Source organism: Mchenga conophoros, linkage group LG23 (genome assembly GCF_057382185.1).
Source record: "Mchenga conophoros isolate Kocher_MC1m ecotype Shallow Benthic linkage group LG23, M_conophoros_male_GT1.1, whole genome shotgun sequence".
Lineage (NCBI taxonomy): Eukaryota > Metazoa > Chordata > Actinopteri > Cichliformes > Cichlidae > Mchenga > Mchenga conophoros.
In genome coordinates this window covers 6,414,888-6,435,981 of record NC_140547.1, presented here as the reverse complement: position 1 = coordinate 6,435,981, position 21,094 = coordinate 6,414,888, and the positions used below count along the sequence as shown (strand labels likewise).

The 21,094-nt window shown below is 38.9% G+C and overlaps 3 protein-coding genes across 7 annotated transcripts in view; 1 reads left to right on the top strand and 2 right to left on the bottom strand.

Annotated features, from left to right (window-relative positions):
• The window catches only part of pip5k1ca (phosphatidylinositol-4-phosphate 5-kinase, type I, gamma a), a 52,708-nt gene extending 44,290 nt beyond the window's left edge, over positions 1–8,418 (bottom strand). Inside the window, exon 1 of one of the 4 annotated variants that reach the window (XM_085263750.1) lies at positions 8,017–8,418. In XM_085263750.1, the coding sequence (XP_085119876.1) occupies positions 8,017–8,149 (133 nt within the window). In that variant the 5' untranslated portion in view covers positions 8,150–8,418. The remainder of the gene's footprint in view (positions 1–8,016) is intronic. The other 3 variants (XM_085263753.1, XM_085263752.1, XM_085263754.1) reach the window with 3 other exon arrangements.
• A 2,473-nt stretch (positions 8,419–10,891) lies between these two features.
• gpx4a (glutathione peroxidase 4a) lies at positions 10,892–15,929 on the bottom strand. 2 transcript variants are annotated; one of them, XM_085264728.1, is made up of 7 exons: positions 15,765–15,929; positions 13,274–13,368; positions 13,030–13,174; positions 12,315–12,466; positions 12,045–12,069; positions 11,784–11,843; positions 10,892–11,593 (listed from the first exon to the last, which is right to left on the bottom strand). In XM_085264728.1, exons 1-7 carry the CDS (start codon positions 15,855–15,857, stop codon positions 11,561–11,563), a joined length of 603 nt encoding a protein of 200 aa, XP_085120854.1. In that variant the 5' UTR covers positions 15,858–15,929; the 3' UTR covers positions 10,892–11,560. The 2 variants fall into 2 exon arrangements, with proteins under 2 accessions (XP_085120854.1, XP_085120855.1); XM_085264729.1 differs by lacking the exon at positions 15,765–15,929 and adding an exon at positions 13,558–13,713.
• Positions 15,930–16,278: 349 nt separating this feature from the next.
• polr2eb (RNA polymerase II, I and III subunit E, b) lies at positions 16,279–21,087 on the top strand. The gene is made up of 8 exons (XM_085264116.1): positions 16,279–16,467; positions 18,207–18,381; positions 19,668–19,783; positions 19,879–19,959; positions 20,059–20,117; positions 20,207–20,285; positions 20,651–20,719; positions 20,947–21,087. The coding sequence occupies exons 1-7, from the start codon at positions 16,411–16,413 to the stop codon at positions 20,714–20,716; spliced, it is 633 nt and encodes a 210-aa protein (XP_085120242.1). The 5' UTR covers positions 16,279–16,410; the 3' UTR covers positions 20,717–20,719; positions 20,947–21,087.
• The last annotated feature ends 7 nt before the right edge of the window (positions 21,088–21,094 follow it).

Here is a 21,094-nt window from a genome sequence, read left to right as displayed (position 1 = left end):
GCAAATACACAATATTGCATAATCTTTGCACTGAGGTAAATAAACAGAAAGTCACTTTACACCTTACTTGTTGTTTGTGTGCTGTATATTTTTCTTTTTAATGCTTTTTCTATAGTTGTTTTGTTTGTACAATTTTTATGTCTTTTTTAAAAAAAAAAGCTGCTTTCATCCCTTGCTGTTGGTCGATAGACTCACCAAGCAAAATTTCATTGTATACCTCTACAACAGCAAATCAAGTATCTTAATCTTTAATGCTAACTGTGAAGCACAGAGTAAAGAGTGGAGCTGTGTTGGCCTAAGTGCATCTCTGCATACGCAGCAAGTGACGAGACAGAGACAAACTGGTGTTATTTCACAGTCTATACTCATAAAAAGCATGATTAATGCTGTTTATATTTAATAATTAAGAAATTATTTAGCCTATTGTGATTTGTAAGTAGCCAACTAAAAAGATATTAAGTTATAATATCTGCCTGGTTCTTTCATAATTTTGAAACTTCGTCATAGTGCTTTTGGGTTCTCTTTATATGTGTAAAACTAATAGCTGTTGTCTAACAGGATATGTCAGATAAACAGTTTACAGGGGTCATCTTAGGCCAGGCTGCCCATTAGACTTAACAGATTAATGGAAATCCTGTTGATTTATGGCTAAACCTATACTCAGATCAACAATCTCATAATTCAATTCAATTCAGTTTTATTTATACAATGCCAAAACACAACAACAGTTGCCTCAAGGTGCTTTAGATTGTAAGGTAGACCCTACAATAAATACAGAGAAAAACCCAACAATCATATGAACCCCTATGAACAAGCACTTTGGCGACAGTGGGAAGGAAAAACTCCCCTTTAACAGGAAGAAACCTCCGGCAGAACAAAAAAACAAAACAAAATAAAGGCTTCTTCTTTTGTCTGCTCTGTTATTGGAAAGGGGTCACCACAGTCGATGAATTTGAGTATTTGACGCTCGCTTAAAATATAAATATGAAAAACAGAAAGTGTAAACTCTATAGAAAATTAGCATTAGGGCTGTTCGATATAACGATATATATCGGATGACGATATAAAAACGTCTATCGTTTCATTTTACGCTATCCTTTGTTTCGTGGTGTCGCAAAATAAACTGTTTACGGCAATATTTTTTCATCGTTTTGATGGTCACTGTAGTGGCTATATTCATTTCTTAAAGTTCTCTCTTTCTCTTATATTTTATATAACCACACTACGGACGGACAAGCGCCTGTTTTTATTAGCAACAACCACTGTAACAGCATCGCGTGTCCGTTTGTTTATGTTCCACATTAACCTTTCACAATAAAGTTCAAGATCCTGTTGAGACTTTTCAAAATAAACTGAATCACGTGAAAGAGCAGATTATTTACGGATGAGAATTTAAAAAGAGCCGCCAGGTGCTAAAAAATAAACCTTAGACTCAAACGTTAGAACAGGCTTTTCCCCGCAGCACGCCGTGTAATAAATACTCACAAAGAAAACGGCGGCCTTTACAACTTATGTCTAAAAATGTATAGTTTCATGCATCGGTTAAAACACTCGACTCCAGCAACATGACGCGCAGCTGGAAACACTTCCTGCAAGACGAGCTGCCCGAGATTCACAGAATTTACAGAAAATGTTACATTTTTGTGATTTATATCGTTATCGGACGATAGAATTCTTATATCGGGATATGAGATTTTGGTCATATCGCACAGCCCTAATTAGCAAAACAAAATTAAATTAAATATTCCAAAGTTAAAGCAATACTATGGACAATAGGGATGTTCCAAGTAATTTCACACAGATTGTTACACCAGACCAAACCACCCAAGGATTTGTGTCTCCTCAGAATCTTAAACCAGGCATCTTTTACATGTTAACCACTAAACAATGGAGCCTCTATAAACATGAAATCTACTGAAGCCTGGAAATACTGGCCGTCGTCCCGAGAGGTCAAGTCAATATACAACCTGTTGTGTTCCTACATTGTTCCACCACAAACTCGCTTCACCTTTTTCAACATAGCAGAACAAATCTAAACAAAACTTTCTGAGAGAGAACAGTTTCTGCACAAGATGTGTTGCAAAATCCCAGCTAATCAAACAATCCCATTTTCTCTTATTTACTTGCACAATGCTCCTTAAATGAACTAGGAAAAGTTAAGTGACAGTGACCATATGCTGACAAGTGAGCTGTTTCCACATCAGTATCTTCCTAATAAATATGTACATGATTAAAATAGGTAAAGAAGTCATCAGAAACCAGGATAGAAAAGCATAGCAAGTCTTTTGCCCAGAGAGACTAATCTGACTAATCGGAGAAGTAACTCAAGAGTGCTAAGAAACGATCTGTGCTGTGGCTGATAGAGACTGGAAAAAGCAGCCTTGGTTATTTTATCTCTTCTCTTGGGGCCCAAAGCAAATTCACCATCACACGAGCTGGGAGTAATGCTTATACCAGGGTCAGACTGAACTTGCCAACTAGGCCCACACTGTTTAATGAATGAATATATTTTCTCATGGCTCAGGCCCTATTAAACTTGAATAAACCCTGCAGCATCTTGGTCTTCCACTTTGTCAGGCTCAGGCACTTTCAGCAGACTCAGATAGCAAATAACTTAAAGATTTAGCAGAATTTTTAAAATTCAGAATAGAATATTTCTTCCACTTTGTGTGGTGTATGTATTTTCTTCAATTTTTATATTCCTGTCCTGTCTTCTCTGCTGCTGTTCGCAATGTGGATTTCCCCACTGAGACTAATGCTATCATGGTGCAGGCTTTTCACCCAGCGTTTTGGGTTTTGTTATGGATTTATGATTGTTTCCTTTGCTGTAAGAGATGATTTGAATTTTAGGTTTGTACAGTACAATCCTGAGTTTAGTTCTTTTTTGTCTCTGAGTTTCTTTATTTCTGGTTCATGGATTCTTGTTTGTTGTTGTAAGGTTCCTTTTGTGTCTTTGCCTCATCCCTGTGTCTCCTGTGAGAGTCATTCTTGTCCTCTGTATTGTGTTTATTTATCTTGTTTTTATCGTTAACTCGGTTTTCCTGGGTCTTTTCACGTGTGTTATGAATAAATGTTCTTTTTTTTCGGTACCGGTACTAGTTTTATTTTGTTGTATTTATCCGCGACACCTTAAAGGCCGGTCCGTGAAAATATTGTCGGGCATAAACCAGTCCGTGGCGCCAAAAAGGTTGGGTTAGAGCTGAGTTAGAGCATGCCCAGGAGTGTTTCCCAGGTGTGCCCTCTCATTATCCTCACCCCTCTTCTTCGTGCTCCATGTATTGCTCTCTACTACCAGGTTCAAGCTCTAACAGGCCGAGAGTTTAGTGTTTTGTATTTTAGTTTGTAGTTCTCAGCAATAAAGCTGCTCAAGTTTTGTCTCCTGCACTTGGGTCCTCATCCTGCCTGCCACACAGCCAGACCTTGACCAATGAAGGCTATCTTATCTTATAAGAAGTTACAACTGTTAACATTTGCATTTGCTTTAATTATACAGATGGAAGTGGCTTCTGGCTTAACAAGTCAACATTGCTATATTCCCCTTTCTTTCTTTTCATCAATTGCTAAAAGAAGATCCAATTGCAGAAAAATATGCCCTAAAAATAAATTATATTTAGATTTATTAAAATGATTGCAGACAAATTCTATTTTTTGACAAACTGGTTAATAAACTGGTCAGTTCGTACTACTCTCAGACAGGTTTACTCTGATATTTAAGAGTTTTTGGTGAAAAAAAGGAAATTGAATGCTTAAATGGATATAGATTAAATTCAATTCAACTTTATTTATATAGTGCCAAATCACAACAACAGTTACCTCAAGGTGCTGTACACTGTAGGGTAAAGACCCTACAATAAAGCAGATGAATAACAGCCTCAAAGAAATCAAATAGTACTGATTAATAATCCTAATCACTTCTTCAAAACGCTTATCAGGGACTTAGGTAGACATTTACTGGGTGAGCTGTAGTACAAACTGTACAGGTCATGCTGCCAATCTGGAGGAATATAACCCTGAGAAGACACCATCCAATGCTGTTTGGTTTTTTTGGCTGAAAATAAATGCTACTAATTCTATGTGGGTGGTTTGCATTAGTTTGACAGTGTTCCTGTCTCACTGCATTCATGCTCCAGGTGCTGCTTATGAAATAATAATAGCCTGCATTATGGGCTCAGTAACTCGCTTAATTGAAAACAGTAGGTCTTCGCCTTATTTCCCCACTGAGTGAAGCCACTGCGTCATCATCTGCGTAAAATAATGACATCAAAAAACCTGGCAGAGGGTCAAAAACCCTACACAGGCTCCTCGAATGAGCTACAGGGATACAAACTGATCCTTTCCTGCATAGCTTCAGAAGGATAAAGAAGAAGGGGGAAAGAGAGAGACCTTGCCATAGGAATAAGAGGGGAAGCAGATGGATGGTAAATTCCACAGGAGGTAACCCACCCTTTGTGCTACCGTCAGCAGTTCTGACAGGCCGTGCCTGAAGCGAACAGAGAAAAACAGACAAGGGCGAGGACTGATGGATAGTGGCAAATGAGTGGCTGAGCTGAGGTGAGGGAATCACAGAGGAGGTAGATGAGCTGTGGCTCACTCTGGAGAAGCGAGGAAGGAGAGGAGACTGTCTCTGAGGATGAAGCCGAGTGCGAGGAGAAGATAAGTGAGACGAATGCTGTCATTGTGCTGAAAGTAGACTACGGGGACAAATTACAACGGCCAGAAGACGTGATGCTTCAAATGGGAATAAATGCTCAGTCAGCTATTTAACAGCCAGCTGTGACTCCCACACAACGCTGTATTCACACATTGCAGAGCAACCCGCAATTACGCATTTGCAGGATCTGACGTAAACCGAGAGAGCTCACGTTGATCAGCATCCAACACCATAAAGAGCCAATCAGAATCAAGCTGAACCTTTACAGCTGACATTTCAATTAATCATTATTTATGCGAACTGAATCGTTTCTGCTGTGAATATCCACTAAAAAAACCTAACACCCTGCTGTGAGGGTCATATGAAATTGTTATTGCACATGACTCGTCTTTAATGGACTTTTGCTTTTAGACCCACTCACTTGTCAGATGTTGCAAGGAAGTCAAAGTACGATCAGCACCTACCCTTCCCTGTTGCGGGGCTTTGGCCAGCGACGCTTTGTATCAGTGCACACATTAAATCTTAGGTTGCAAGACAGCAAGAAATGGATTAACATTATACACGATGCTATAAAAACAAGAGAACTGAGGGGGAAATAATCGCATTTTTACACGCGAGGCTCCACGACTCTGAGGGATGACCAATAACACTGAGTGAGCGTGCAGTAGTGGTCTATTTGTTTGCTTTGCTGCTGCACTTAATAATTTTAGAACCATTTATCAAATGACAGATTAGGTGTGCTTACTGAACCACTGCACAGAATTTTGGTGTTCTGGGAAATGTGGGATTTCCTTTTATTTAATTCATGCTCAAAGCAGAAAAATCACTTTTCCTGTGTTTCTGTCCTACCTTTCTCCAGCATCCTCTTTTACACCATCCCTTTGCATGTCCTTCTTCACCATGGCCAAGCTCGAGCTGCCTCTCTGACATACTCATTTCTAATCCTGTCCATTCTGGTCTTCATCTCTGCCACTTCTAGCTCGGCCTCCTGTCTTTTTCTCAGCGCCACCGTCTCCAAACCATACATCACAACAGATCTCGCTACCATCTTGTAAACCTTCCCTTTCACTCTTGCTGTTTTTCTGTCAGAAATCATCCGTGACACTCGTCTCCATCCACTCCACCCCGCCTGCGCTCTCTTACTCACGGATGGTGATATTCCTATGCAAGCAAACAAAAGCAGCAACACGGGGAACGAAAAGGAGTGAGATCAAGTCTATACGCCCTACAGTATGTCAGCAATAATATCGTTTTCCTGGTTATTTAAAGGTCAAGAAGTTCCTCGCAAGAAAGCATAGACAGGTGAATGCCAAATTGTCAACTATGAAATATTCAGCAGGGCAGAGCTCTGTTAAATATCTCCTAAACACTATTAATGCACACAAGGCCTTTGTAAACCTTATGCTTTCCAATGCATGCGAGTAGCCAGTAACTGAGCAGAACAGAGTAAATGAAACACACACCATCTGCAGTCGGGGGCACCTGGATTCCATTTTCCTCCTCTGATAAATTTAAGCTCGACTACTAACCCTCAGCAGACAGTCTCTTTGATTCACAAGCCTATTCTCTGTGGAGGTGCTGAACTCTTGTCAAAGTCAGAACCTTTCTCATCAGTGAGAAGAAAACCCCCCCAGAACTGTGATGTACAGTGTGCAAGACCAGTGAATGCAACATGACTGGTGGCTGTTAGACACAAGGGCTGAACACACAGCTAAAAGCAGCTTCACATGGTCGCAAAGAAGATTTTATAATGGAAATGATGAATCCTGAACATGCAGAGAAAACATCAGCTTGAATGAACACTATTAAAAAGGACGAACTATGTTGTGTGGTCCCTTTATTATTCACTTTTGCGAGTTTGTTAACTCTGTTTAGCTCTCCCCACTGTCTGCCACTTCCTTCACTGCAAACTAGTTAATATTTGTTCACTTTACCCTCATTTATATAATAAGTGGCACCATTATGACTCATAAAGGTGTGACTCTAGGATGTCAATATGTTGGACACATATTGGACAAAACAGAGATCTAAGAACGCCTGCTTTTCACTTATACGTGTGTAACAAATCCCCTAAAAGTCAACCACAAATGGTGTAAAGAAAGTAGCAACTGCTCTAATACACCCGTTCTGAAAAGGGTCCTTACACCACCAAACCTTTTCGCACAGCTGTGGGGGTATTGTAGTGATCAACTGTAGGGGGGCTGTTGGTGTGATTTTCACTGCAGCTAGAGTGCACACAGGAAAATTCCACCATGACACCACTACGGCACAAGTGTGCAACAGTAAAGCTGGGGCTGAGAAACCTGGCTGTAGTGAGGTGACTCTGGAAATTGTTCTTTACATCACAAAGATAATATATTTCTTTCTGAATATAATACTGTGCTATATAAGGCAGGGCGCTGACATTTTAGCATAGACAAGGTTGTTGATAAGAGCATATATAACTGGATATTGTATTTGCAGAATGCAACATTTTGCAAATTTCTGGATGGTTTGAAGGTCACGTGTCTTTAGATTTCTATGCTCAAATGTCTGACCCCAGAAAAGTGTTATTATTGATACACATAGGCTTAAATTCTATCAGCTGATATATACATAGTTCCCTGGACATTTTAAATCTAATAATAATTAAATATTAATTATATCTATAAACTTACTACCAATGGGCCTTTTTTTGAGGTGTCATTGCAGGACCACCACGGGTGTAAACGGCCAAATCAGTGGTGGTCTGATTGCATTTAGTTGCTTCATACTATTCATGCATTATCGGGACTTCCTCAGACACTGGTGCACTATTGCAAGGCTTTTACACCCTTTAACTGGTGTCTAGCCTGTTAGTCAACTGTAGTGGCTCCAGTTTGCTCAACCTTCCTTCTCCTTAATAAATTACTGGTTCCAGTAAGTGCCAAGATGGTGACAAATAAGCAAATTAATGTTTAGGTGCTCAAAGCTGGCCATGTGAATACATTCATATTTTTTAAAAGAGCAATAAATAAAAATCAATAAATGAAATGAAGAAGTAATGAGAAACCTTGACTTCACACCTGTCTGCTTTTATGAACCAAAAATATTAACAACTTTATCATCAGCCATGCAACACTTGTATTTGTCCGTGTGCTGGCTGCTCATAGTTGCACTTGTATAAATGTACCCTACACAGTTTGCAGTAACGCATGCAGTATGTACAGCACTTAACTTCACCTGAGCCCCATCCATTCAGCTTAGTTAGCCACTAGCCTAGCTTATTAATTCCTTGCTAGCAGAGATGAGTCGGGACTTTCTGGTTACGGTAGCAGCAGTAAAGCCGCGAGGGAAAATGGATGGAGGGACGATGAGAATGGCTTATGAGATATGTGGAAAAATACCCATGTCTGCGGCGTCCATCCCGTAGCTAACTCCCACAACCGTGTCCCCATCATCGGATGCTGCGGCCCCGGACAGCGGGCTCCCTTCCCTGGCCTCCGACAGCCCGACCGCTCCCTCGGCTGCTGCTTCCATTCAGCCTCCCGGAGGAAAAAACAGGCAAGCCCCTCCGAATGAAAGACCCACAGCGACGGCGCGATCCCGGTGGAGGGAAAGAGGATCGGGTCGTTTGATGTGTAACAGTAGTCAAACGGAGGAATATGCGACAGCTATCCGCGACGGTCCCTTCATCTGTGCAGTGTTTCCTCACGACAGCAGCTCACAGTCTGCTTCTTCCAGCTCCTCTGCACTGCACTTGCTGCTGCTGCTGAGCCGCTGCCGCCTGGTTTTGTACTGATGGGCCCTGTGACTCCCTCTGCGGGACTCTGAGTGAACTGCAAGAAGGAGATTTGACTGAGCAGTTGCATAACATTTCAGGGCTCTTGTTTTTTTTTTTTTTGATGGGGCTCAGTATGTTTCTGTTATACGTTTAACTTATTTAATTTACTTATCCAGATGACATACTTTGTGGACGTATGGAAACATCCAGGAGTTTTAAATCTTAGAGAGTCAGATAATGCCTGAGAAATGGAGAACAAATGTACTGGTGCAGATTTTCAAGAACAGGGTTGATTTGTACTAGAGATGGCACGATACCACTTTTTTATGTCCGATACCGATACCGATATCATAAATTTGGATATCTGCCGATACCGATATGAATCCGATATAGTGTTTTTTAATCAACAAAACTGTTTTTTAAAATATCTTGCTGCATTTTGCAAGTCTGCAAGTTCATACTCAAGTTTAAAACAACAACTACACTAAAGCTATTCTGTTATACCTGTATACAAAAAAAATATTTCATAGTTCAGCAATACTGATCAATCTAATAAACTTAGACCTACACCATCCTCCCTATTCTGGTATTTTAAAGAGTACTTAGCGTAAATATTAAGCAACCTAACTAATAGGGTTCCAACTCCCAGCAACAACAAAAATAAATAAATAAAAAATAAGGAACCACCCCTCACGCTCCACCTCATGATGCTTAATCGACGTAATCAACCTTAATTTGATGCAGTGTGAAAAAAAATGCACAGAAATCAATTATTTTTCAAGAAATATTAAATAGATTCAACATCTTTCTTCAACAAAATTGCAGACTGCACAGATGGTACCTTCCCAAAGGAAAAAGTACTATAGCTTACTAGGGTATATATTAGACTTAATAGTCACTATATACAGTAATTGACTTCTATTCATTTTACATCAAATTAAAACTTTGGGTGTCAGATAATTATTTATTAAAAGCTCGACATTTTAAATGAGAATAAGAAAGAAAAGTATGTCTTTGTGCCCCCTTTTCCCTGTTCATGCCCTATCGGCCCCCCTGGCTAAACTTTGCTAGATCCGCCCCTGCACAGTTACCAGCGTCAGCTACGTAGAAAAAGATCCTCGAGTAGAAAGTAATATTAAATACATTCTAACAACAGCTGATCAAGCTTAAACGTTCTGCTGTTGTTCAGCCGCTGGTTTCCTCTTTCTGGTGCAAAGTGGGCCAAAAACAAACAAGAGACACGGACTCGCGACAGAAAAGCCGATCAGCTGATCATTTAAGCAGTTTCACGATTGAAGTAGCAGCCGGAGAGCGAGAGGCAGTCGCTCCATATATCGCTTGTTAAGCTTAACGTGGGAATGCTTTACAAACATTCAGAGATGGACTTACACACTTGCTTTACTTCTCTCGGGGATAACTTTGTCGGAGATGAAATGCCAGGTTGCTAGCGAAGCTCCACATGCTATCCAGACCACCTACAGGTCCGGCATGCCACAGCTGCTCTATCACGTGATGCATACTGCTCCGACTGCTAACGTTCTGAGGTGAGTTACGGTGTGTTGCAAGTTTTGTGAGGTGCTTTCGTGATATTTAATGGATCGGATTACATTTTTTATTTTTCTCCGATATCCGATCCAGTAATTTAGGTCAGTATCGGACCGATACCGATACGTAATATCGGATCGGTCCATCTCTAATTTGTACAGTTTTAGTAATTACACAGGGATAAAGATAATGAGCCATACCATGAAGATTTGTGAAAGCAATACAGATGTGAGATTTGCTTTGAGAGTGTTGATGGAGAGAAGGTCACAAGGTAATGTGTCTTTGTGGATCTAGGAGTGGTAGGAGTGACAAATGGGTACCTTTGCAAGGAGTAGAAGTAATAAATTTATAATGTATGAATTTATAAGATTAATAATGAACACATCAGAAGGATATATCAGGTTGAGCTGTAAGAGACAAAGTTGTAGAGGAAAGGCTGAGATGGTTTGGGCATGTGCAAAAGACGGATAATGGATATGTTGGATGAAGCATGTTTAATATGAAGCTGCTATGAAAGAGGAAAAGAGGAAGACCACAGAAAAAAATCATTGGATGAAGTGAAGGAGGAAGGTGCTAGGAATAGGGTGAGAAGCAGATTATCTGCTGCAGTGAGTAGAAGACGATACTTAATAATAAAGAGTCTCAGAGAAGCTTAGAAATAAATAAGTTAACAGTCTTTTAAATAAAATCTGGGTGACATTTTTTAGGTTTTTGCAAGGATGAACTTACTGTGTCAAGATGTAAGATTTTCACTTATTATTACACAGAATTAGATCACAATGATATTATCAGGTTATATAGAAATAATTTTTAAAAATATCAGAAAAACACAGAGAAAGAAAAATAGTAATGATATTTTTTGTGTGGTGTAATAATGTTCCTGTTTCCCCTGCTCCCCTACAAATAGCGCCAACATCGATATAAGGAATTAATGATCCAGGCTACTTCCAAGATTCAATTTTTTCCGAGTTCTTTATTTGTTCTATATGTCATCATTGTTATTTTTAGGACAGCCTATAGGGTAAACTGCTCTGTCCACACTTTCTGAACAATACTGTGTTGAACAATTTCAAGCTCTAGTGCTCACTTCTTAAAGACTTTCTGACTCAGAAATGAATACATTTTCAGCTGAAATCCTTTTTAATTGCTCCTGTTACACAAAAGAAAAGATCCTTGTGCACATGAATGATCAAGATGTATCTGTTCCTCAGTACCAACACCTCAAAACCCCATAAAAACCCCAACACTTTTGTTTTAATCACAGACAATAAAAGTTACACACAAAAATATAACAGGAACAAATCTTAGTATATTTTATGATGAAAACAATGCCCAACATTAAGGTGCTGAATGATGCTCTATTAATGGGTTCCCCGTCGTTCTCTCCATAGAACTCTATGACTATAAGCTCGGTCGGCTTCCCAGCAGGTTTGCACGCCATTTACATCAGGTCTGCCCTGCCTGCGATGCAGGTTGATGAACAGACCGTCACTGGTCTGGGATGGACTGAAACTATATCCACCGGTGCTTGGAGAGGCAGAGAAATGTGAGAAAAAAAGACTACTGGAAACACAAAATCAAGTGGATGTAAGTAAGCACGGTTTCAGGCATCTCTTAGAGGTTTAAAGGTATTTGGGAAGATCCTTTTCCACCACCTGGAAGGAAAGCGAGAGTTGCATGGACTTCAGTTGCATGTCTATACACAGGGGTGATAAAGTTACACGTACTACAAACATCTCTTGTTGTTACTGAAAGCACAGCAGAGCTCATCACGGGGTGAGCAGTAATCACACAGACACATGAGCAATGAACATCTGACAGAATAACCAAAGATTTTGTACGTACACTTGGATCATCCAAGGGTCCATATCTCTTCACCACCTGACCCTCTCTATTGATCAAAAACTAAACACAAAAGAAAATAAATGAATAATTATAACACATTTTTTTTGCATATAAAAGCTTGTTCCATTAATTGTTCCATACTCTCTAAAATTATCCTTTATACTTTATACTGTTTTTCAAATATTCAGTATTTTATATTTTATAATATTTTAGCCCTGTTGACATAAAAATGTTTTAAAAATAAACCGTAATAAAACGTACCTTAGTGAAATTCCACTTGATGCTACTGCAGAAATAAACATTAAAATGTGTTAGAAAACCACTAATCACTCTCATTCAGTCAGCATTGGAATAAAAAATGCTGTTAATCAATAACTACCGGTAATTTAAATGATATGACTGATTATTGTTCAAATTCAGTTGTACACATTTTAAACAGATGACTGTACGCATTATGTCTGATCCAAACAAGCTTTTAAGATACTTTTTGAGCATATAACTGTGACCCAGATTCATTCATTCACAACTTACTTTCCAAACAAGCCCTTCCCGTTAGGCTGCTCCTTCAGCCACTTCCACAGAGGATGAGCGTTTTGCCCATTCACCTCGATCTTGCTGAACATATCAAACCGAGCCTGGAACGTGTCTGCAAACTGCCTGATTTGAGTTTCATTGCCCGGCTCCTAAAAGTAAATAGTATTAAAAGTATTAAAGTCTCTAACTGCTCTCAGTGGCCTGCATATGACAAATTATATATAATGGCAACAAAATAGTCAACTTAAAACAGCAGCTTCTTGAATTTGACATAATCTTAAAACGTGGCCTAGTTTCTTTCAAAAACAAGCCATCTTTCAGACTAGTAGTGAGAAAAATGCCAAATTATCCATTGTGGTGTTTATGCAACTACAATTTATGCACATGATTACACACTTAATGAAATTATGAATGTTTTAGATATTAAAAAAACATTTCAGGAGATCTTATGCAAAAATTATAAAGGTTTCACACTGGCTAAAATTTCACTTATACAGTTTTTTTCTGTAAAACATTTAAAAAGTTATTGTCTATCTGTTAACAATACAACAAGACTTTCCACCATTTGTTTTTAGACCTGAAGTAACCTCTTGGGTGAGAGGTGAAACGTCTTTACAGATCTCCAGTTATCCATGACCTGGATAACTGATAACTTACACAAACAAATCTCATTAAATGTTGCAATAAAAAAAACAACTAATGTTTTACATACCTGGTTCCCAAACTGGTTGGAAGGGAAGGCAAGGATGCTTAAACCTCTCTCAGCGTACTTGGCGTGCAACTGAGTAAACTGAGAGTAGTTTACTGGGGTTTTACCTCATTTAGAGGCTACGTTGGTGATGATGACAACATTCCCCCTGAATACACACACACACACACGTGCACACACATTTGTTTAGTGATAAGAGGTTTATAATTGTAATAGGAGGTTTTAACAAAATGACAGAGAAATTTACCTGTATTTTTCAAGGGAAACCACGTTGCCATCAATATCCGTTGCTGAAAAGTTATAAATGGATGTTGCCCTCTGCCATTCCTCTAATGGGGTAGACTGGGGAAAAAAACAATAAGTAGTTAGAACACCGTGTTATTTCCAAAACTCCACAGCCTATCAGATGTGAAGAATTAATTTTAAAAAGAAAATGTAATGAAAATAAACATAAATCTAAGGAGAGCAAAAGCAAAGGTTAGCCCTCAAACGCAAAAGTAATGTTTCAGTCCTAATCCCGTTGTTTCTTACCATAGCCGACTGCAGGACAGAGAGGAGGACTGTGCACCCTATCAGGCGCATGGCTGCCCTACTTAGCTCCTCGGTCTCTAAAAGTATCACCGCTGAACTTCTGTCTCTGTACTGAGAAAACTCACGTTCTACAGTGCTTTTGTAAAGCAAAACCAGGTGATCATTAACTAAACTGATAGGCTGTGATTGTCCAGTACCTCCCTCTGTGCTGCTGATTCAGTAAAGCCTGATCACAAAAGCATGTGTGCTGCAGTCCACAGTTCACAACTTAGTCCGTGTAGAGCAAAGAGCAACGGTCAGAAGAAAAACCAAAGCTCATTATGCATTGTGTTTAGTATCCGAGTGAAAAACTGGTGATTTGCAGCAGATATAAACTTCTACATTACCCTAAAAAGGCTGGATTTCTCTCTTTCTATTGTAGTGAGAAAAAACACTTTTTAAAATTTTGAATTCACATCAATCAGCTTTAAGATTATTACATTTTTTCACATTTTGAATGGAAGATGTGAAGACGAATCAGAGCCAGCTGCTTCAATCACTGCTGCTTTTTATCTCAGTATGCAAAGAGTACCAAAAATATACATTTTACAACAAAAAAAATAACAGTAACAGTGATTATCCCGATTGAATAACAGTTGCTGAGTTTTGCCTGTTTACGTGTGTAGCACAGGTTGCTTTGAGTCACTGTTACACAATCTCTTTATATTCTAGTGTGAAATTAGAAACCAAGTTTTATGGAGAATTATTTTGTGCATCAATAATCTCTCAATATTTTTTTAATATAATTGCCAGTGCTGTTAATCCAAAGCGATTAAAGAACTAATGTGTCTATTTTGAAATAAAAGGGTTGAAAACAGTTATCTTGCCTGTTTTGTAAGGGTCCAATGGTCCTTGAGCCATTACAAAACGGCTACGCGAGCTAAGCATAGAAACCTTTGACAAAAACATTCAAAAGAAATGAGTTTGGCAAAAAAACTTCTTTTCTTTGTTCTGATATTTTCACATTTGCATTAGGCTTAGACAAGATTATGGTTTAAATGCACCCATTCAACAATGCTAACTATGTCATTACATGAGAGCCTGCTTTTTCCCACCACAAAGTTTATAAGCAAACTTGAAACTTTATGCTGGGAAAAAAAACATTCTACCAAATAATCATAATCTCAGACAACAAGAGCAGAATTGTTACAAAACTGGTGATTATGTTTTGAGAGCTGGAGTGGAAGAGCTAAGCAGAACATTGCGCCACAAAATAAGAGATGAGGCAACATTTTGCTGTGATTTTCAGTAGTAAATATTATTTTGTCCAGGCAAGTGTGCAGGAAATTCAGATCTTGATCAAATTTAAACTACAGTGTTTCATTTAAGAAATAGTGTGTAGTCATAAAGTTTTAGTTTTGTCAGTTTGGACTGATGAGGCTTGGGTGCATATTTCTTTATTACAACTCAGGAGGTCTGCATGACCTCAGTAAACAAGTTTCATTAAGTGTTGAGCCTTGAATTGTAATTCCTCTTTTAGCTTTTCTAAATGTTGCCCTGATAAAGAGTAAAACACCAAAACTCTTGAAAACTAAATTGAAAGTAGCAAATCCAATGTGGAAGCTAACTCATAATTACACTGAAAATAATAGCAGTCAAATAAAATGTAATAATAATAATAAAAAGAAAATGAACTCTGTTCTTTCTCCACTTTTTCTCCACCACTAATATAAACTGATGCTGAAAGCAAACTTTTATTCTTTAATCATAAAACATCAGCTACAATAAAAAACATGGCCGGGTGTTGTGTCGATACAGAAGTGCCTCTCTGTCTGTCCTGATGATAAGCCTATCAGCTGACACCAGCAGCCAGAGTGGGAGCACAAACATCCGGTGTCAAAAACAGCACTTATAATGTATTTTTTTTTTCCACCCTCTAAATTCAGTGGAAAGGTATGTCTTTAACTGTGCGGGAAAAAGCAGAGGGAGGGAAGGATTTGCGAACTTTGTGGGCGTCCGTCCGTGTCACGTGTGTTAATCAAAGCCCACCACAAACACGCAGAGCATCTTGGGTAACAGCCATCGTTGTTTACGTGAAAAATGGATTAACGATATTATTACAGCAGTAAAAAAAAAAAAAGCGTGTTACATGAAATTGTGTTACACACAGTGGAAATCACAGACGTCACTCAAAAGCATGCAGATTAAATGGTTGAGGTTTACGTTACCGTTGTGGTTAATACAAAGTACAACACCGTCGCCAGTAGTGCCACAGAGCTCGCTACAGCCCCAGTTGCTAAAATAACATAAAATGGCCTCATTTTGTTTTAAAAAGAGGACAAATTTACCACCGTGAACCTCAGCTGCAGACTCCGCCCTGCGGCGTGTTGTGAAACAGCGGAGGGCGGTGGCCTCAGAGACCAGAGGAGGGAGAAGGGACACTACTTTTATTATTATTATTATTATTATTATTATTATTATTATTATTATTATTATTATTATTATTAACTGAGGAGGTTGTTTCTGTTTTTCATCAAAAGTCCGTGTGTTCCGTTATCGTCTATTATCAAAGGCTTCAAGTTCAAAAAGTATAAATCCCTTTTCTATGTGAAAGACCTTCCTTTCGGCAAACTGTGGGAGAAGAGTTATGTGTAAAAGTTTTGTAACAAAAAACAAACAAACAAAAAAACAACAACCCCAAAACAAACAAACCCTCGATTGCTGTGCGTCATCCCAAGGCGCCCAGCCTACGTCACTAGCCTGTATCGGAAGACGAAAGCGTGCGTCGTGTATGTCTGTGCCTAAGAGTGGGACATTCATTGAAAAATAATAAATTTAAATTAAATCTAGAGTATACACACGGTTTGAGACGAGATGGATGACGAGGAGGAAACATACAGGCTTTGGAAAATCCGCAAAACAATCATGCAGGTAGGTTACATTTGTGTGTTTGTTTGTTATTAGCTTAGCATTTAGCTTTCTTTAACTTAAGAGTCGAAATCAGCGGCTCACTTCAGGAAGGTAGCCTTGTTTACTGATTTACTTAACACATTAGAATAGCTAAGGAGAGCAGAGCATCATCGATTTCGACCAAGCACAGTAAAATGATGCTGCTGTGGAGCTCATAATTCGCGGTTCTGGTATTATTACAGTTTAATGACAGTACTAATGAGCGTCAGAGGCGTATTTAGTATTTTCCCCTTTGTATTTTCAGTTTTCAGTCACAGTTTATGTAATTTTGGAAACGATTTGGAAAAGATCGAGGTTTGGATTATAAACCCTTTTCCGAGTTCAGTTTGTACATCCTCTCTTTGTATTTCATTCCCTCCCACCTGAGATACTAAGCGGATCTGTTCCTCATACGTTAGCCGTCATTTTAAAGCAGTCTCAGTGCAACATGATGGGTTTCTGAACTACATCATCATAGCGTTGTTTTTGGAAGCCTGTTCTCCTCATCTATCATATGAGGAGAACATTGTGGGCGTGGGTTGTGATAGTTTCATCACACAGTTCGTAATCTTTAATTTATTTCTTTATGAGTTAAAAAAGGAACACATATTTGCCTTCTTGGCATGATTTGCATTATTTGGCAATTTGTTTTTTATTGTGCTATATGCTCGATAAAGCCCACTGTATCCCTGATTGTCATAGCATACATTTTTACCGCTGTGCAGATGACACCCAACTATGAAGCCAGATAACACACACAAATGAATTAAACTGCAGGATTTGATCCTGGATGATCTCTAATTTTTTGCTTCTAAATTCAGATAAAAGTAAGGTTACTGTACTCTGCCCTAAAAGTCTCAGAAATGCAGTATCTAATCAGATTCTTACTCTGGATGGCATTGCCTTGGCCTCCAGTGACACTGTGAGGAATCTTAGTCTTTTTTGGTCCAGAATATGTCCTTAAATGTGTATATTAAACAAACACAAAGGACTGCTTTCGTCCATGTGTGCAATATCGCTAAAATCAGAAACATCCTGTCTCACAGTGATGCTGAAAAACTAGTTAATGCTGGCCTATTGCTATTCGTTGTCAGGATGTCCTATAAACTCCCTGAAAAGCATTCACTTGATCTAAAATGCTGCAGCGGTAGAAAGACTAACGGATTTACAGACAGGTGGTGCCTATTTTTTATAATAGCAGCAGTTTGTTGTCCATTCAGAGTCCTCATTGATGGTATTCCCAGAAGTTTAAAGCAAGACACTCTCTTTACCTCCTCACCCCCTAGTTCCAGTGGTCTGAGCGCCCTTCTCTGTTGCCTGAAACCAGTGATGATTTCCTTTGTTTTTGTTTTTTTAATGTTCGTGGAGAGGCTCTGCACTTCATCTCTATAGACAACCCCATTCCCATTTGAGATGAGTCCTAAAACAGTTGTGTCGTCAGCAGATTTTATGATCATGAAGATCTGGCATCTTCCCTAGATCTGTTGTCTCTGTATGCATACTGATCTGGGTCGAAGGCGGTGGTCTTCAGGCTGGTTTTGATGGTGGTATATCCTCACTGGGATCTCATCCGGGCCAGCAGCTTTCCTAGCATTGGCTGCCCTGAGGGCCTGCTTCACTTCATGTCATGAGAAAAACCCACAGTCTGCTCAAAACTAGTTTAGATTTTTTGTTTGTTTGTTTTTAATTTGCCTTTTTAATATTTTCCTTTACACTCACAGCTCTGCCATGATAGAGGATATCTGGTGACACAGGATGAGTTGGACCAGACACTGGAAGAGTTCAAGAGTCAGTTTGGAGACAAGCCCAGTGAGGGGCGTCCCCGACGTACAGATCTCACCGTCCTGGTGGCACACAATGATGATCCCACAGACCAGATGTTCGTTTTCTTTCCTGGTAGGCGTATTCCTAATATTATAGTTTGTAATGAGTCCAGTCCTTAAAAAAGCCAAAACCACACCTTGTTTGTTTTTTTGTCCTTGAAAACTGTAAAATCTGTGCTGCCTAAAGAGGTTTTCCTCATTCCCACAAAAGAAACCCACCAATAACAAGCAACTACCAATAGCCCACCACTGCAATAAAGATATTTTTTGATCATTTTTGGGGGGGTGGGGGCTTTATTTATTTTGTTTTGTTTGCCAGACTAACAATTAGGGCCATGTGTACTTGGAGAATAATATAGTTTTTGTAGTTTTGCTTCTCTACAACACTTTGATGGTTTCAAAAGTCACTCAGGGTGTGATCGAAGTGCAGAATTTCAGATTTAATTCAAGGTTTTACAAAAGTATTTCTCACCTGTGTTTAGGAATTATAGCCTTCTGTTAAGTGTAACCAGTGGTTTACAGATTGTTGTAAATTCTCTCTATTTACATTCACTCGTTTCCATGGAAATTAGTGTGAAGTCATATCACTTTAATTGTCGCTTTTATTCTCTAAGGCGTTGCTGAGTTGGCCAGTTTATTCCTTACTTTAAGAATGCACCAGATTGTCCATTTAGCCAGTCGTGAAGTTTTTATTGTTGCTCCAATGGTTTTATTTATTTAATCATACGTATGTATATATGTATGTGTGTATATATGTATATATATATACATATATATGTATTTAGTTTACTTTCTTCACTTGCACTGAATATATTAAGAGTTCCAGTGAGTACTTCAGCACAAGTTCAGCACTTTAAAAGAACTCCAAGTGATTTAAAGTCTTGGAGAGCTCCTCCTCAAAAGCATCAATGCCTCACCTGAATTTTTCACTTGGGGAAGAGACCAAAGTCACAGAGAGCCAAATCTGAGAAGTAAGTCAGGTGAGGAGCAATGATTGTGCTCTGTGCAGGTTCTATCATAGTCTCTAATTTCTAAACCAAATTTAGGAATGACTCTCCACATGACATTTGAGTCAGTTTGACACATTTATTCCTCACCTAATGGTGAAATTGTAACACCCTCCAACAACTGATCAGACCAAGTCTTCAAGGTGGAAATAACAGGAGTGCTGGGAATCGTGCAGCGCTTCATAAGGAGAAGACTTTGAAGGGATTAGCAGTAAAGCTGTTTAATGACACCTGCACTAATTTACATTTGTAAAAACGTGTGTTTATGAGCATGTTTGTTTATCTTTGTATGTTACTTGTAGGTATATAATTTCATAAAATCTCACCCTTTTTTTTTTCAATTTCTTTTCAGAGGAGCCCAAAGTTGGTATCAAGACAATTAAGATGTACTGTCAGAGGATGCAGGAGGAGAACATCACACGGGCAATCATTGTTGTTCAGATGGGCATGACACCCTCAGCAAAACAGGTAAACATCAGTTTAAAGCAAACGTGATAAAAAGGGAAAGGTTTTTCTCTCGAAATGGATGCGGCAGTGATTGTAAATATACAAATCCCTCACAGTCTCTAGTCGACATGGCACCCAAATATATACTGGAGCAGTTTCTACAGCAGGAGCTGCTGATTAACATCACAGAGCACGAGGTAAGCATCATACTGTCCTCTATATTAAAATCTTTATATTCAAGTAAGCCTGCAGCGTGTTGTACATTTCTGTATTTGCATTTCTCGCCTGTCTTTCAGCTTGTACCAGAGCACATCGTCATGACAAAAGAGGAAGTGACTGAACTTCTGGCAAGATAGTATCCTTGCACTTTGCGCTGCATGACAGTAAATTAGTTTAGAAGCGTTGAGGTTTGTACACTCGTTGCCCTTAACAATATTACCTCAGTAAATTAAAAGAAAGCCAGCTGCCAAGGATCCAGGCCGGGGACCCTGTGGCTCGTTACTTTGGCTTAAAAAGAGGACAGGTAAGAAATCTTAGAAACTATCATAACTGACAGAATTCAAGAAAATGTGACTAAAGAGGTTTAACTTTTTGCAAGAAATGTTTTGAAACTATGTGCGGGGTTTGTTCTGAAACCTGTGAGACTCGTGATCAACCTGAAACCGGTTTGACATTTGGGGGTATTTAAATTATTTGAACGGTCCCTTTATGCAAACACAAAAACAATGTGTCTTCTTTTAAAAGCATGAGAGGGATTCATTCATTCATTCATTAAGGATGAGACAGCACTATTTTTATCACTTTTTTTTTTTTTTCCCATCGCACTGATAGACAGCGCTGTGGCAGTATATAAAAAAAAAAGCTGCCATTTTGTATCTGCTGTTCCAGGTAGTGAAGATCATCAGACCCAGTGAAACAGCTGGGCGGTACATCACATACAGACTGGTCCAATGACAGGTATGTGCTTCTTTTTACATAACAGCTGAAAAGGAAACGAAGCGATAAAAAGTGCGTAGCAGCTCCTCAAGTTTTAATGTTCTTGGGTTTTGTGTGTTTCCTGAGAATAAGGAAGTATTAAACCACAACATACAAACACAATTTAAAATGCTTTCGGTGCATCTCCAGTCTAAACATTCAAAACAAACTTGAATGATGCTGTAAATTTTCTTTGTTTTGTTTTCTAGTTATTCTCCCTGATCAACGTTTAAGGACCAGTGAAGGAATCTCAGCACGACAGCTTTGGTTATTCATTGTTCAATTATCACCCTGCTTGTATCTTTGACCTGAATTACTGATTTTGTAAAATAAATGATTCAAAATTGAAATGTGCCG